The sequence below is a fragment of the Carlito syrichta genome, unplaced genomic scaffold (assembly GCF_000164805.1).
Source record: "Carlito syrichta isolate Samal-C Ts95f unplaced genomic scaffold, Tarsius_syrichta-2.0.1 Scaffold71963, whole genome shotgun sequence".
NCBI classification, from domain to species: Eukaryota; Metazoa; Chordata; class Mammalia; order Primates; family Tarsiidae; genus Carlito; species Carlito syrichta.
Window position 1 is genome coordinate 217,285 of NW_007016059.1, and position 16,288 is coordinate 233,572.

Here is a 16,288-nt window from a genome sequence, read left to right on the forward strand (position 1 = left end):
CAAGTCTTCATTCCCAAACTCTGCTCTCACTGAACAGCTGTATAGACACCGCCCACAGACTTCCCAACTTGATAGTCTTTCTCACTCTCCTTATCTGGTATGGGTGGAATTGTGCCCCCCCCACACCAAAAGAAAAAAAAACATATGCTGAAGTACTAACCCCCAGTACCTGGGGATGTGGCCTTATTTGGAAATAGGGTTTTTGTAGATATAATCAAGTTGAGGCCATACTCAGTTGGGATGGGCCCCAGTTCCCTTATAAGAAAAGACACAGATTAGACACACAGGGAGAATACCATGTGATGCCAGAGGCAGCGATTGGAGTGATGCATCTACAAGCCAAGGAACAGCAAGAATTTCTGGCTACCATCAGGAGGTAGGAAGTGGCAGGGAAGGATTCTTCCCTAGAGTCTTCTGAGAGCATGGCCCTGTCCACACCTTGGTTTCAGACTTCCAGCCTCCAGAACTGTGAGAGAGTAATTTCTGTTGTTTTAAAGCCACCCAGTTGAAGGTGCTTCTTTCTGGCAGCCCCAAGAAACCAATACATCACCTGATTTATCCAGTTCCTTATGGGACTCGGTATATTTTTCAGGAATCCAGGCTGAAAGTCTTGGGATCAACCCCAAAGCCTCTCTTCTTCACCTTGATGTTGTCTTCCTCCCTCTCTCCCTCCACCCCTCATTTTTTCCTTTCCTTTCCTTTCTTTTCTTTCTTTTCTTTTCTTTCTTTTTCTATCCTGACAGGGTCTCACTCTGTTGTTCAGACTGAAGTGCAGTGACATCATGATAGCTCACTGCAGCCTTGAACTCCTAGGCTCAAGCAGCCCTCCCGCCTCAACCTCCTGAGTAGCTGGGATGACAGACATGCACCACCACAACAAGCTAATATTGGTTTTTTTTCTTTTTTATAGAGATGGGGTCTTCTTATGTATGTTGCCCAGGCTGGTCTCAAATTCCTGGACTCAAGCGATCTTCCCATCTCCGCCTTCTAAAGCATTGGGATTATAGGCATGAGCCACCACAACTGGCCTTGATGTTCAGTTTTTCATTTCTGCCTCAGCTGAGTCCCAACCTCTTTCCTAGTCAAGTGCAGTTGTCCTGACTCTGTCCTGTTCAGTCTCTTATCCATCCATCAAACTGCCCTCTGGATAATTTTCCTAAAACAGCTCCAATTGTGTCATTGTCATTGTTATGCACATTGTTTGTATACCCACTGCCTCCAGCAGTTGGCTGCATATTGGAATTACCCAGGGAGATTTGAAAGCTGTCATGCCCACAACACGGCCCTGTCAGATCAGAATCTCTATAAGAAGTGTCCTGCCATCAGTATTTTCAGAACTTCCCTGATGATTCCAGTGTGTAGTCAGGCCTGAGAACCATTTACCAATAGAATATCACAATAGGGATGCAGTGGCTCATGCCTGTAATCCCACTGCTTTGGGAGGTTGAGATGGGAGGGTCACTTGAGGCCAGGAGTTCAAGACCAGCCTGGGCAACATAGGGAGACCCCATCTCTACAAAAAATAAAAAATTGGCCTGGTATAGTGGTATGCGCCTGTAGTCCCAGCTACTCAGGAGGTTGAGGTGGGAGGATTGCTTGAACCTAGAAGTTCGAGACTGCAGTGAGCTGTGATGGTACCACTGCACTCCAGCCTGGGCTACAGAGTAAGACTCTGTCTAAAACAAATATGAAAAGAAAAAAAGAATATCACAATAGCCAGAGGAAGCTTAGGGAATAAAAGATAGATCTATGGTAATGGTCCTCAACTGCAGATGGTTTTACCCTCCAGGAGACACCTACAATGTTTTGGTCATCAAAACAGGGGCAGTGCTACTGGAATCTAGTGGATGGAGGCCTGGGATGTTGCTATGCATCCACAGTGCCCTGGACAGCCCTACATCAAAGGATGATCAAGCTTCAGATGTCTCTTGTGCTGAGGTAGAGCAACCCTGATTTAAGAGATAGAAGAGAAGCAGCAAAGCCAACCTTGTCTTTGAGGCAGACGGATGCAATAGGTACCAGTGAGGAGAAAGTACACGCTATCTTCTGCTATGGTTCTACCTATGACAGAAGATACCCATTCGGCAGCCCAGTATGTTGAAATTTTCATCATGTGAGGTCTCAGCCTGCTGCTGCCAAACTTATTCCCTTGCTGTCCTTTTGAAAATGATGCTCAGTGGAATGTTTTTGCCAGGAGAAAGAAGCTCATTACACCGCAAGTTGGCTTTTGCCAAATGTGACAATCACCATTTTGCGGCTTCTAAGGCTCCTGAGGAGGGCACTGTCTTTCGTTAAATAAACAAGTGATTTGGTAAGAAAGACTGACTGACAGAAGCTCCTCATGTGTTCATTGACATCAACATTAGTCAGTTTTGTGACAGTGGCCTGCCTGCCTGGGCACCACCTCTACCATTAAAGAGAAATACTGGCCAGGTGTGGTGGCTCCCACCTGTAATGCCAGCACTTTGGAAGACCACGGCAGGGGGACCATTTGAAGCCAGAAGTTTGAGACCAGCCCAGGCAACATAGTGAGACTGTCTCTGCAAAAAATTTTTTAAAAATTAGCTGGGCATGGTGGTACGTGCCTGTAGTCCCAGCTACTCAGTAGGCTGAGGCAGGAGAGTTGCTTAAGCCAAGAAGTTTGAGGCTGCAGTGAGCTCTGATCACATCATTGCACTCCAGCCTGGGCAATAGAACAAGATACCATCTCTAAAATAACATTTCATAAAGAAATACTAGCAACGGTGGCTTATACTTATGAAGTTTTAAAATTTATAAGAATCTTTATATATATCATACAGTTTGATTTGTCATTTCAGCTCTTAGCTTCCTGCAGTGTCATATCCTATAAAGGAAAGTAAGCAAATATACATGAGATACTGAGGAATTACACGAGGAAAGAGAAGAATAAGAGTAGGGAATCAAAAGGCATTTTTTAAAGACTCACATTGGATGAAAAATTATAAATTTAATCCTGGTAATGGAGGAAAAGGCTTTGCCAAATTGCTAAAGCTTTGGGAAAGTTTAATTATGGAAAGGACCCAAATCTAGACAATCATATTCTAAATTTCCAGCTCCATACTGTATGTCTGGTTTCTGTGTGTTTTTTTTTTTCATTTTGCAGTCTTTTTTTAACACAACCCAGAATGATTAATATTTTGAATGTTATTGCTACTTGATATATAACAAGTATCTTTTCTGCCTGAAATGTACTATTAAGAATTGTTGTTGTATTTGTAATTCTGCTCTCTCCAAGTACAGAGAGGGCCCAGATATCAGTTACTAGAACCTATTTTGATTTTATCATGAGCACTAATGTGAAAATAGGAGCCACTTAACAAAAACATCATTGAAATCATGATTTTTTTTACAGTTCATTCAAGCAGGTGTGAGGGATTTTTACACTGGAATGTGAAATCGGGTTCTTTGGCTCTGGGTCTTTATTGCCAGGGTGTGTTTCATGTTCCAGGAAACACAAAATTTGCAGAGGAATTCGTAGTTAGTAGGAATTTGGAAACATCCCTTCGTGCTTAATGACAATGCCCTCTTTTTCCTTTCATGTGCTCTTCAGTCTTTTCTGGAACACTCTTCTCCTTCCCCTCCCCTGCCTCTCCCTTCCCTACTCCATTCAGCAGGTTTCTAACCATACTATTGTAGCCAACTCAATGCTGCAAAGTTTTTCCCCCCAAAAAACTTTTCTCCCGTCCATTTTGTTGTTGTTGCTATGATACGATAGTGCTTGTAGCAGACAGGAGCACCCTGATTTAGACGAGTTCTCTGTGTCCCATTAGCCTGTGAGTGACCTAGAGACAGGCACGGTTGCTTAGGCCTGTCTGTGCTTCTTGTAGATGCTAGCACTTGGAAGGTTACCCCCTGCATGTTTACTGACTGGAATTCTGCAGAAGACTTGCAAATATATAAGTTGAACCATGTGAAACTGCTGTTTTTCTTAGTCACCATCAGCAATTTCATGTGGTTCAACCTAATGTATCCATTGTGTCAATATTTTTTATTACTGTTTGGCTTTTAGTCATGTTCTTACCTTCAACTAGACTGCCTTAGAGCATGATATTCAAAGAAATATTTTCACCTCTGGGAGACATTTCCCTTCCTACTCATTCTACATATCCTACTTTTCTGGCCCAAAATGGATGCATGCTTTTAAAATGTTATAAACATATGCTCTGTTTTCTCCCTTGCTGTTGACAATTTTTCTGACTCAAATGGTTTATCATAAACATCAGTGAGATTTTGAGGCTGTTTATAAAGTGGTACAATGGTAATTTTGAGAATTGTCATACATTATCATCCTAATGAAAGGAATATAAGGAAGTTGTGAATAATGTAGAAGTGATGAATTGTTCATGTAGTTTTCAGAGTAAAAGTAGATGAAGGTATCAACTGGAAAAATGCGTGAATATTTTTGTCTAATGATTTTGATCTCTATCACTATGATACGGAACTAGAGTTATCCTTAAGTTAATAATGTCTTTCATATTCTGCCTTTTCATCTGTATCATTTTTTCCCTGTATCACTATTAAAATAATATTTTTAAGCAACAGCCAAAAAATTATTTTACTCTGTTCTATAATTGAATGAGTTTGCTAGACACTTTTTAAAAAACAATAACATAGCTAATCACAATATCTTCTTTTGTGCTGAACTGAATTTTGTTTTGGTTTGAATTCTTTTTTGAACTGCTGCGGGAAACACGCCTGTCACACACCAACACTTGCTACTTTTCTGTCTGAATGGACCTAATCCATCTTTGCAAAAATGTCTAAGACTGTCCTCTATCAGGACACATCACAGGGGTTTTCCATGGAGGTAGTTATATCACAAATGATCTTTTTCTAAAGTCTGTGGTTTTAGGCTGTCATGCCTCTCAATCCTCTGACTAGGAGACAGTATAGTAAAATTGGCTGAGGCCTTAGTTTAAGGGGATACGTATTTGATTGTGGGTGTGCTCTTCTAGGTCAATGGGTAAAAGGAAAAGGGAGGTGTAAAATTAAAAGAAAATGTTGAAACAGGCTTAACTGGTTTTCAAAATCTTGGTATTAAATGTAAGATGGTTTGGGGGATTATCTAAAACTAAAGTATTACAAGATTAGGTTGTTAGAGGATTTTGGTTCAGTATCTTACCTCTTTTTTGTAAGGAGTTGAGCAACAAGCCTTCGAAATTTATTTTTTGTTTGTTTTTTAGAAAGCAGGATTTATTAAGAGGACAATAAAGCTCCTACAGTGGGTGGGGACCCGAAGGGGTTGCTCAAGGAGAGTGTTTTTAGGAGAGGGTGGTCTTTATGTTTGTTTCCAGGATGGGTGTTAAACCTTACTAGCAGATTATTCACAGTCAGGGAATCCTATCAGTGATCATCCCTGTATTTGACTTGAGTTACTATAAGTTTTTATAGAGAGAGTGAAGGTGAGTGGGTCAGTCAAATGCAGAAAAAATAGTGCAGAAATGAGTGATGCTTGGAAACATATGGCTGATAGTCATGATAAAGGCTTGTATTTATATGCTGTGATGGGTTGAGCACGTTGGCCCCATAGTATCTGGGTGTGCAAGGTGACTCGTGGAATCAGCAGTCAATTCTTTATTGGTATGTTAGCTTTTGTGCTGAATGTTCAGAAGCTCTTGAAAACAGCCTTTTGATTTGGAGTGAGGCATTCTAATGAATAAAACTCCATATTGAAATAATCATATCCAATTTTTAAAAAGCCACTTTGATTTCTGTTTTAAGAAATCACCAAAATGTCAGCTAGATATACGTGCAAACATATTATGCTTATTTTTAAATAAGAAAGGATGTCTTTTTATAAATTGGGCTTGAGCTAAAGTTTCTCTTTCTATCACATATACTAACTATAGACAAGGGAATGAATTCTAATACCAAATTGCTAATTGCTATTGTTAAATCCATGTTTGGGTTCTTCCCCCCTCACATGTGTTTTTTCTCTCCCCTTTAATTTATAGATTTAAAGAGCACTCTATCTAGAAATTGTGTGAAAAACAAATATTAAAGAAAGCAAATAAAATAGAGACTACGGGCACGTCCTTTGAATATGCTTTGTGGGTGGAGGGAGAAATGAAATAAAAGTGTGTGATGTACCGTAAAGGGGTTGCATGAGAAAGAAAGTGTCACGCTCATGTGAAAACGCACTTTCTCCTGAGAGGCAGCATATATTGGGGGCAACGGGCTAAGTCTAAGTCACGTGGTGGGAGGGGGTTCTTTTCTTTCTCCTCCACATCCCCTCCTGTGATGTCACAAATCTATTCTTTCCTGGGAGAATTAATTAGCATTCACTGAGTGTAGTTGGCTAGAAGAAAGGAGAGAGGGAGAGGGAGAGAGAGGGGGAGAGGGAAAGAGATCGAGATTGAGATCTTAAGAAAGAGAGCAAGAAGGAAGAGCGTGGGGGAGCAGGTCCTTCCCATGGGAGCCGCATTGAGACTGGAGGCACAATTGGGCACAGAATGACTGTTTTATAACTGGGATCCTCGGTGACGTGTGGCTGCCTGCTCCTTGGCAGCTGTCTTTATGGACCAGTAGGCAGAGCAAAATTGACGCTGACAAGACTTTTGCATCTTGGAAGGAACTGTAATCTACTGTAGTGAAGAACAGAGCCTCTCAATCAGGCGGGTGTAAATAAGAGACGGAGGGGAGTCCAAAAGAAAAGGAAGAGGAGGAAAAAGCAAGTGTGTATTGGGGGGAGCAGGGGGAAAGGCATTTTTGGTGGATGGTATGAAGCCAGCCATGGAAACTGCAGCCGAGGAAAATACTGAACAAAGCCAAGAGAGAAAAGGTACCCAGCGCTCTGACAATAGCCTGTTTAAAGCTTTTCACTGGGGGGTGCTTAAAAGGGTTAGCATGGTTTTGTCTCTCTTTTAAAATGGCTCTGAGACAATCCCTATGTCATGATCTTGCTTTCAGGGTTGTTTTTTCCTGTGGGCTGATGTTAAATTAATAGAGCAACCTCTCTTCAATGTATTCCTATTCCAAATCTTCCTACCAAACATGATGTTTCATAGAGGGATGTCTGTAGTTTGTCACCTTGGGCAGGTGGGTTGAAGAAACTGTCTTTCTTAAAAAGTATTATTAGAATGAATCATAATATAGATTCTATGTTCTGCATGTTATATTCTAGGGACATGGGATGTGGCGTTTTCTGCTCATACTGAGAAGGAATTGGGTGGACATGCATGTTAATTATGCTTTGGTTCCGCTAATGCTGGAGTGATTTGGACATTCTCTAATTTTCTTATTCTAATATGATTGCTCTTTCTATATATCAGGCCCCGGCTATGATATGTAATAATCATTTACAGTTGGAACTTCAGAGAAGGGATGTCAGCTCTGTCACCTGTGCTTGTGGAAAGGCCAGGGGTCTTCTGTTAATTACGGCTTGGAGACTGGGAGGAGGAAAATTAATAAAGGTCCCATTCCTTAAAGAGAATCTTTGAACCTACTACAGTTATGATATACAGAATGACTTTTTGGAGGAATAAGTGTTTTTGCAGTAAGAAAATAGAAATAAAAATTAATCTCTCTTTTTCCCATATAATGACTGATCTCAAGTTTCATGCCCCATAGAATCAGCTAAGCCACCATTAGGTTAATGTCATCTCACTGCATTGTAGTTTATCTTCCTCACTCAAAGTTACAGACTATCATAAATGCACAAAAACATATTCTGTGACCTCAGTTACTCTAATACCAAAAGCCGTCACGTTGAGATTATTTCTCACAGAGCTTGCATCTACTCACAGTCACTAAACAATAGTAATTGTCCATGATGGGGCACAACTTCATTTTACTCATAAATATGTAGGTTGAACCATATGAATTTACTGATAGCCAACCATTATAAACACACAAAAACTGAAATTATATATACTTCAACTTCACAATATGCCAGAGTAAAGACTGCATGATTTTATATAAAATTTCATTTGTACCCAGTAACATTTTATCCTAAACAGAGCAATTTCATTTTTCAAAATGATTTTTACGTATGACAAAATATACATAACATTTGCCATTTTTAAGTATACAATTCAGTGGCTTTAAAGTTCTTAGCAATTTAACTTAAAAATTGGTAGTTTAATCCTTATATCAAACCTACCTCCCCCCACTAAAAACCCACCCTGTCTTTCCTTATATGTGTCTTTTTAAAAGATCTTCATGAATGACCAAATAGCAATAGAAAGCTCTTGGGAATATACATCAAGCCGAGGAAGCGAGATGAAAGTTTAAAAATTCATTTCCAGGAAATGAATTTCCATCAGAGACTAAGTTTGGGGGTGGGTATAATAATGTAATAGCATTGTCCCAAAGAAGCCTTTCATAGTTTATAGCCTTTTTCTCCTAAAATAGACGAATTTGTTTAGTACATACTTTTTATTTTTGTTAACGTTGTGTTTGCCCGTGGCAGATAAAACTGTTGATCTCTGCAGTGCATTTTGGTCTCTGCAAAAATATACCTTTTGTTTTTCTCTCTAAAAACAAGCAACGGACATACAGCCAATATAAAATCCTTATTCCACAACTGTGTATCTCATCATCATTCAGTCTTATGGACTGCCATAATTTTATGTCAATTAAGTATTATTTAATAACAGATCTCTAGGTTGCCAGTACATCCCTAACAACGTGTATATGAAAACTCATTAGCTGTGGTTTTAAAGACATCATTAGAAGCAAAAGATCATTTTTGGAGGAACGGTAAAAATTACCTAAATTTATAAACACTGGCCGCTCATTAAATAATTTAAAAATCTCAAGCTACTAAAAGCTGGTGTCACATGTATAGTACATGCTTGAATAAGGCTATGGATCAGCGGATTTATTTTTCCTGATCTGCAGCAACAGGGGTTTTGATCGTTATGTGACCCACCATAAATGCTGATCTGGAGGGTGGCTTATCTACTAATCTGCATTAGAGGAATAAATTCATATGCCAGCAACATAAAGTCAAAACTCACAAAAGATCACTTCATTTTTCACCCATTGTCATTAAGGTACATGTAGGCATAACATGATAGCCACAAATGACTATATGTGATTGTCACACCAGTCTTCCTTCAGATTTCATTTTAAGTTTATAAAATAGATGTTTATTTCATGAAATTGACTTTTAAAATTTTAATAATTATTGACATAATTTTTTATAGAAAATGTCTTATAATTCTTGAGCTTGTGGATCTGGCTTTTTCTTTTTTTGTTCTTTCAAGCCTTTTGGCAAAGAATTTTATTTACTAAATTTAATTCTATACATTTTGTACCTTTACATAGAGTTTTTCATGCACATATATTTTTTCCACTCTGTTTCTCCTTTCCCGTCTATTTTTAGTTGATGATAGGGGCAATGCTTGTCCCTTAATTTGGGGTGCTTTTGCCCATTGGCTAGTATACAATAGCTTGTTCATTAATATCTTTGGATAATTATTACAGTGTCTATTAAGAATGTAAATTAAACATTGTTTTATAATTGACCTCACTTTTCTAGTTGGGGTCTTTTCTTGGAGTTTTGACCAGACAATACATCCTAGCTATTGTGATTGACTAATTCCTACAAAGAGATCTCTTTCTTTAAACTAAATCAGAATGACTTCATTTCTACTTTAGATAAAAATAATCCATGTCCTTAAAAAAAGGAAAGCATGTGTGTTTTTGAAACGGTCTCATAGCTTTTATTGTAGACTACTATGGATGACCAAATTTCACAAGCAGTATTTAGTAGATATTTAGGGACTTTAAAGGAAAACAAGCAGGTTTTCTTAGACAGATATAAGAAATGCCAAATTATTACAAATGACAGTTTTTAAATTAAAAGCATAAAATTAAATCAAAGTGTGAGGATTGAGTAAGCAGATCTACTGAAATGGAATAAGTGGAGGAAATGGGTAAGACAGAATCAAAGTAAATAGATCATGAACTCTATAATAAAAAGATGGAAAGTAGATTTCCATTAATTTCAGGGAGAATTACTTAATGTCATTTCATTTGTGAAAACAAATGCATCTGGAATTGCTCAGTAGAAAAAAACAATTTAATCATAACTGCTTTGTATGCTCTGTTATGTGAAAAAAAAAAACTCCAAATATCTGTTTGGAAAATTATTCTTATTATATGTAGGAAATTGAAATCTACTGAAACAATTATAATCAGCCTAGTTAAGTACCTATGAATCATTGCCGAAATAAATTTCAGAATTCCAGACATCAAATTAAATTCCTAACCATATAGGAAGACATATAGAGTAAATGGGAAATAATGTGTAATTTTAAATAAATTGCAGAATATAGTAAGAAATGAATTCAACTTATTGACTTGTTTAAAAAAATTGACACGTTCACTTTAATATTTTTAATCTAATAGATATAATTTCCTTTTTAAAAAAGAGCAAAACGTGTACACTTTGGGCTGTCCTTTTTTGTTTAGGAAGAAAAAAACCTTTCTAGAATATATGACTTGTATGTTAAAAACCCAAAGGAACATATTGAGCGTTTACACTATCCCTGATTATCTACAAATTATTGCATTTTAAGATTTTTATTGACATTTTCTAACTCGATGATATGAATATGGTACAGAGAAAGTTTCTCTGTAAGAATTTGCCAAAGTGGACATCTGAAGAGATGGTGTCTGGGGAATAGGCAGTAGAGAAAAGTGGCCAGCAGATGGTGTGGAGCATATGTGGTAGGTATGATACCGCTTCCTTTGATTTTTTTTTTTTTTTTTTTTTAGAAAATGTAAATATGGAAAAGATCTCAACGAGCCATTTGGTACATCTCCTACTCTTACATTATCAATTCCATTAGGATTTTTTTCAAGACATGGCCTTGCTATTTTATTAGACAAAGAATTCTGGTTCATTTCTGGAAATTTAGGTTAGCCTTTCTTGAAATTGAGTGTAAACCGTGAATTAAGATTATAATTTTTAAGATCATGTTTCTCAGTTATTTGAAAGTACAGGGTCAATTAAGAGGAAGCAATCTCAATAAAATGACTTATTAGTCTTGATGTATCTGAGAGCATGTGAAATAACCAGTGTCCCTGTGAACTAAACGTCTCCTCACTGGAACTGGTGATGAATTGAATTGTTTCAAAGATACTCTCTTGCTTTTATCTCCTTTGGGCCAAATGTACATACATAGGAGATAGTTGGCCAGGCATAGGGATGGCTATGGGATGGATAAAGAATATGACCATGCTGGCTTTTGAGAGGAGTCCTTTACAAATGTGCTTTGTTGCTCATTCATTTTTTCATTTAGTCATGTTTTCCTATGAAATATCCTTCCTCTGTGCTCTCAGTTCACATTATAGGGATAGAAGGGCTCTAAGTTATCTTAGGCACCATTGGAAGTAGTATATCTTGGTTTTGATCACATGTTTGCTTATTGGTGGCAGGTTAAATAGCAGACAACAGTGCCATGGAGAATTTTGATCCTTAGCCAGCCTAGTCACATTTCTCTTCAGAGAGTGCATAATAAAGAGAAAACAAAATATTTTCCTCTTTTATAGACTGATTTTATTAATTACATTAATTGCTTTACATGACTGTATTTCCTTGAATACATAAAGCAGTTAATGTCATTAATAAATCAGGAGTCAACACACTTTTTCCATAAAGAGTTAGATAATAACTCTTTTAGTAACTATTTTAGGTTTTGCAGGCCACATAGTCTCTGTTGCAACTGCTCAAATCTATCACTGTAGCATGAAAGCAGCCATAGATAGTATGTAAACAAATGGATGCAACTGCGTTTCAATAAAACTTTATTTACATAAAAAGATGACCATTATTTGCCAACCTTTACCATATACTATAGTATTATTATGGCTTCCCTTTAATATTTGAAATAACAGCTAAAAATGAAGGATGATTAATATAGCTTTGAAAGATCTTGCTCAGTGAATATGGTTTTTCTCGGAAGCTCAGTGTTTGTTATTTTGTAGCATCCAGTGGTAATTTTTTTGGATGCTAAAATGCATACCAGTCTGTAGTCCAGCCTTGTCACTAAATTACATTAGCTAAGTAAATGGGGGGAAACAGTGAACAAGGCATTATTTTGCTTTCTTTTTCACGATTTCCCATTGTTTCATGCCCACCTTATCAGTGACCAGAGTTGTGTCTGTCTCCATAAGCTCTTTCATCATCTCTGTCTTCTACTTACTAAGGGGGAACATTTTGCAGTCTTCCCTCTGTAGGGCATAAACTATTTTCCCATTTCTTACCAGGTGCCCAAAATCAACTAGACATTTTAATATACCTTTTGAGCTGGGGTGAATCCCTTGGAATCCTGTGACTCTCTTCTAGATCTTGGGACTCTGTCCTTGAAATTAAAATGCAAAGTGTGCTCGTTGAGATTTTATTAATAGCTTTATATGTAATACTTTTATTTAAGTTTGGCTCAAAAATATCAAATGCAAGTGACTTTCTTTTATTTTATATATAAAGACTTACTGTTGTAAAAAAGCCTCTCCAGAAGTATTAATCCAGGGGATTGGAAAACAACCCTCCAGTTGCCAATCCCATATCCTCATCTGCTGGATTCAGTCATATTGTTGTGTTAAATTAAGGGTCTCAGACATGGCTGCCATGTTTTATTTCAGAAATCACATTAGAACTGGGAAATCCTTGGTTTTTCTTTGTTGTTGCCTAGCAGGCTGCTCCTGATCAGTCAAATTCCTGGATAATTCTCCATCCATACAAGGAGATGAGGACAAAGCATGGGTGGATCCTCTGCAGAGGTCCCCTGAATTACACGGCCTGACTTGGGTGGAAGTCAGGATAGTGGGGAACCTGGAGGTCTATTTCTGGGTCTATAGGTTCCCAGAGTACTCCCTTGCTTTCAGCCAAGTATTTATTCAGCAAACATTTATTGGGCACCTACTATGTGCTGGATGTGTGGAGATACATTTTTTTAAAAGGAGGATGAGAATTTTCAGATCAAAAATGATAAAGTTGTTTAGAATCCTCTTGCTTGGGGGTCCATGTGGAGGGCTCATAGCTACTTTACCAAGAGGAAATCACATCATACCATGAGACAGCTTGATCTTCTTCTGGTTCTTTCCATCAGTTCCACTGGGTTTCTCCACCTTCAGAGAATATAGCACAACCTACATCTAAGAGAGACTCTCCTGAATAGTAAAGCAAAAATCTAAATCCGGGGAAGACTGAGACACAACTCACTTGCAAATGGACCTCAGAAAAACTCTTGTTGAGCTAACTGCTGCCTTGGCAAAAGAGCAGAAAATTGCAGCAGACGCAGTGGCCACAGGAGGATAAGATGGTGGTTTCAAAAGTGTATAGATAGAATAATCACAGTACCTATTTCATAGGGTGGTTGTGACAAATGTAACAGCTACCATGTGCTGATCATGATGACTAGCACATCATAAGCACTCCATAAATTATAGTTATCACCAGCATCATTCACCACAAAAACAGCAGCAGCAAAAATAATCTCATACTATAGCTCTGACCTGGTCTTGACATCTCTTCCCGCTTTTAAAAAGACATTTTTGCCTTACTTTGAAGTCAAAAAGATATTTTTTCAAAAATACCACTTAGAAAAGTATGTCTCTGCTTCCCAGTCTGAAATGTGTTGAGAGTTTTCAGAGATTGTGAAGAGTGGAAGTGGGATTTCACCAAGGCTCTATGAGGTTTTAAGTGTACCTGGTCAGGGCGCTGACTGTTTGCCTCATGATGTGGTTTTTTACTGGGTCTTGTCCTCAGTTATCTGAGCTGCCAAGTGGAGCATCATAACCAGATCTTCTGATGGAGTGATTACCCATATCAATAGTAGAATCATTTTTTTAATTCTTAAATATTTGTGGTACCCCAGAGGACTTAAACCCTTATTAGATTTTTATGGGATTCTCTGGCATTCACTGACAATAGCAACCTTATGGTTGCTTAAGGATTTTAAGATTGTCATGCAACTAACAGTTACCAGAAGCCTACTCTGTACCAGGCAAATTGGTAGGTATTTTTTCCTCCAATCTCCTAAGAAGTGGGAAATGCAGTCATATTACCAGATAGAGATCTGAGTCCCTGTGGAGAGGGGGGGACAGTTGTCACCATATGTGTAAGTAAGCAATTATTCACACCTAAGACCAGCAGTCCTTTAAAACTGGAACAGTATTTAATACAGAATATTCTAGACTGACGTATTGATGAGGTAACAGAGAACACTGCAGACGTCAATGGGAGGATAGATATCTCATCCAAGATTCAGCAGACCATGGGGTTATTTGCCAGATTTTCAGGACTGGAACTGGGTTTCCTTATGGAGAGTGAGCCTGCATTCACCTTTGCCTGTGCAGCTGGCAATAATTATAGTGCTCTATTGGTCTGAAAAGGAAATAAACAGAAAGAAAAATATTATTGCAAGAAGCCAAATTTTCGCTATAAATAGTATATTTCCCACATGAGCATTTTAAGGGGTGGGATGGGGAGGGAGAAGATGGAGAAAATAAAGAAAGAAAAGATAATTTGGTGATTTATGTAAACTTCAATTCAGAACTGGAGGACATTCTCCATGTATCACGCTGAGCTGAAAAGCTGGTACTGAAAGGTTACATTTCAACAGCATATTTTTTAAGCTCCCCATATCTTTTAAGTGGTAAAAGAATAAATAAAAATGCTGATATAGAATCTTTGCTGGAAATAGAGACACTGACTCTTTGCCACCTGAAATTGGCAGTGAACAGCAGAGCTGAAATGGAAATTGGCAGGTACCACTGGATGTACCCAGGCTCAAAGAACCACCAGTACCATCCTGTGCCAACCCTGGGGGACAGGGCTAGCCCCTTGAGCAGTCCAGGTAAATACAGCCTTGGGGTGAATTCTAATAGCAAGTCAAATGTTATCTTTAATATTATTTGTAATGGCTCTTGCAGTCTGGTGATATTTTATGTTTTACTTGATGCATTAATTTGTTCACATGGGTGTGGGTGGAATTTGCCCTTTAAACATTTTTAAATCATCTTTCTTTTTCTCTCTCCCTCTCATTCCATCCCATCTTTCTCTGCTTTCTTTTCCCTCTTCCCTCTTTCTTCACCCTCACCTCTTCTCAAAGGAAGCAGTGTGCAGTGACATACGCCTCTGGGTTAACCATAAAATTTCCAATGTCTGAACCAATCATGGGTGAGGGAGCCACACATGTCCCCCACGGGACCAAGAATGGGCCAGGGCCCTCAAGGAACCTTGACTCTGAGGGTACCGCGAGCATCCCCAAATGTCTTCCCAGCCCCCTGCTTTACACCACTCTGTTTTCACATCAGTCATTGCCTTTGAGGAAGAAAAATCAAAGCCTGTGAAATTAGAATTGGATAACTGGGTTCCTGATTCCCATCAGGTAGGTCCACTGGGTCCAGTGTCCAATTTCTGTGCTCATGAGAAACACTGGCCATTCAGAATCGTGAGGTGCTGGATCTGGGTCAGCCAATTTGAAGGCCTAGGAGGGGAGAATGCCGACCAAGATGAATATCTGGCCTCCCACATTTCCAAAGCCTGCACGGATCTTAATTTCTAGCTCAGTTAGATAAAGCTCAATGTTTTTGCCAAGGTACAACTGTGGTTCAAACTACATAAAATGTGGACACAAGGGCTGGTGGTAGGTCAGGTAAACACATTGACAGGTTTAAAGTATTGCTGCAATTTTGCATCAGCCCATAACATCATTTCTCCCAAATGGTTGCTTGCGTTTTCAGGAGTAAATCAGGAATGACAGGGTAGCATATACAACTCTAGAAAGAGCAGTCTTGAAGTGGAAGGTAAGGTACCCATTGAATTACAAAGTCATAAAAAATCCATGATTAATTTTATAAAACATTTTCTTTTTCCTTTAAAATCTAAATTGTGGCATCAGGTTAATTCACATGAAATCTGACATTGGGTTTGGTTGTGTGTCTTGGGTTATGCATTCCTTCATCTGACATATGATAGTCAGGTGCTGGTTCTGTGAGTTTCTGTGTACCATGTAAAGAATATGGGGGGTTCTGGAATCTTGATTTTAAAAAAGACTGCCATTAAACATGAGGTATCCGTTCATGGAATGCTATTCAGCAATAAAAAGGAATGAAGTACTGATGCATACTACAACATAGACGCACCTCAAAGACATTATTTTAAGTCAAAGAAGTCAGACATGAGAGACAATTTACATTAAATTTCCAAAATTAGTGAATACATAGAGACAAAAAGAAGATTAGTGGGTTGCCAGAAGGGAAGTGACTACAGATGAACACAAGGGATCTTTTGGGGAGTGATGAAAATGTT

The 16,288-nt window shown here is 38.4% G+C and overlaps 1 protein-coding gene across 5 annotated transcripts in view; it reads left to right on the forward strand.

The window, feature by feature from the left end:
- Positions 1-6,306: 6,306 nt before the first annotated feature.
- The window catches only part of GPM6B (glycoprotein M6B), a 44,274-nt gene continuing 34,292 nt past the window's right edge, over positions 6,307-16,288 (forward strand). For 2 of the 5 annotated variants that reach the window (XM_008052660.2, XM_008052662.2), the window contains exons 1-2: positions 6,307-6,802; positions 14,712-14,831. In XM_008052660.2, the coding sequence (XP_008050851.1) occupies positions 6,742-6,802; positions 14,712-14,831 (181 nt within the window). In that variant the 5' untranslated portion in view covers positions 6,307-6,741. Of the gene's footprint in view, positions 6,803-10,746; positions 10,785-14,711; positions 14,832-16,288 lie in introns of all 5 variants that reach the window. The other 3 variants (XM_008052674.2, XM_008052667.1, XM_021709643.1) reach the window with 2 other exon arrangements.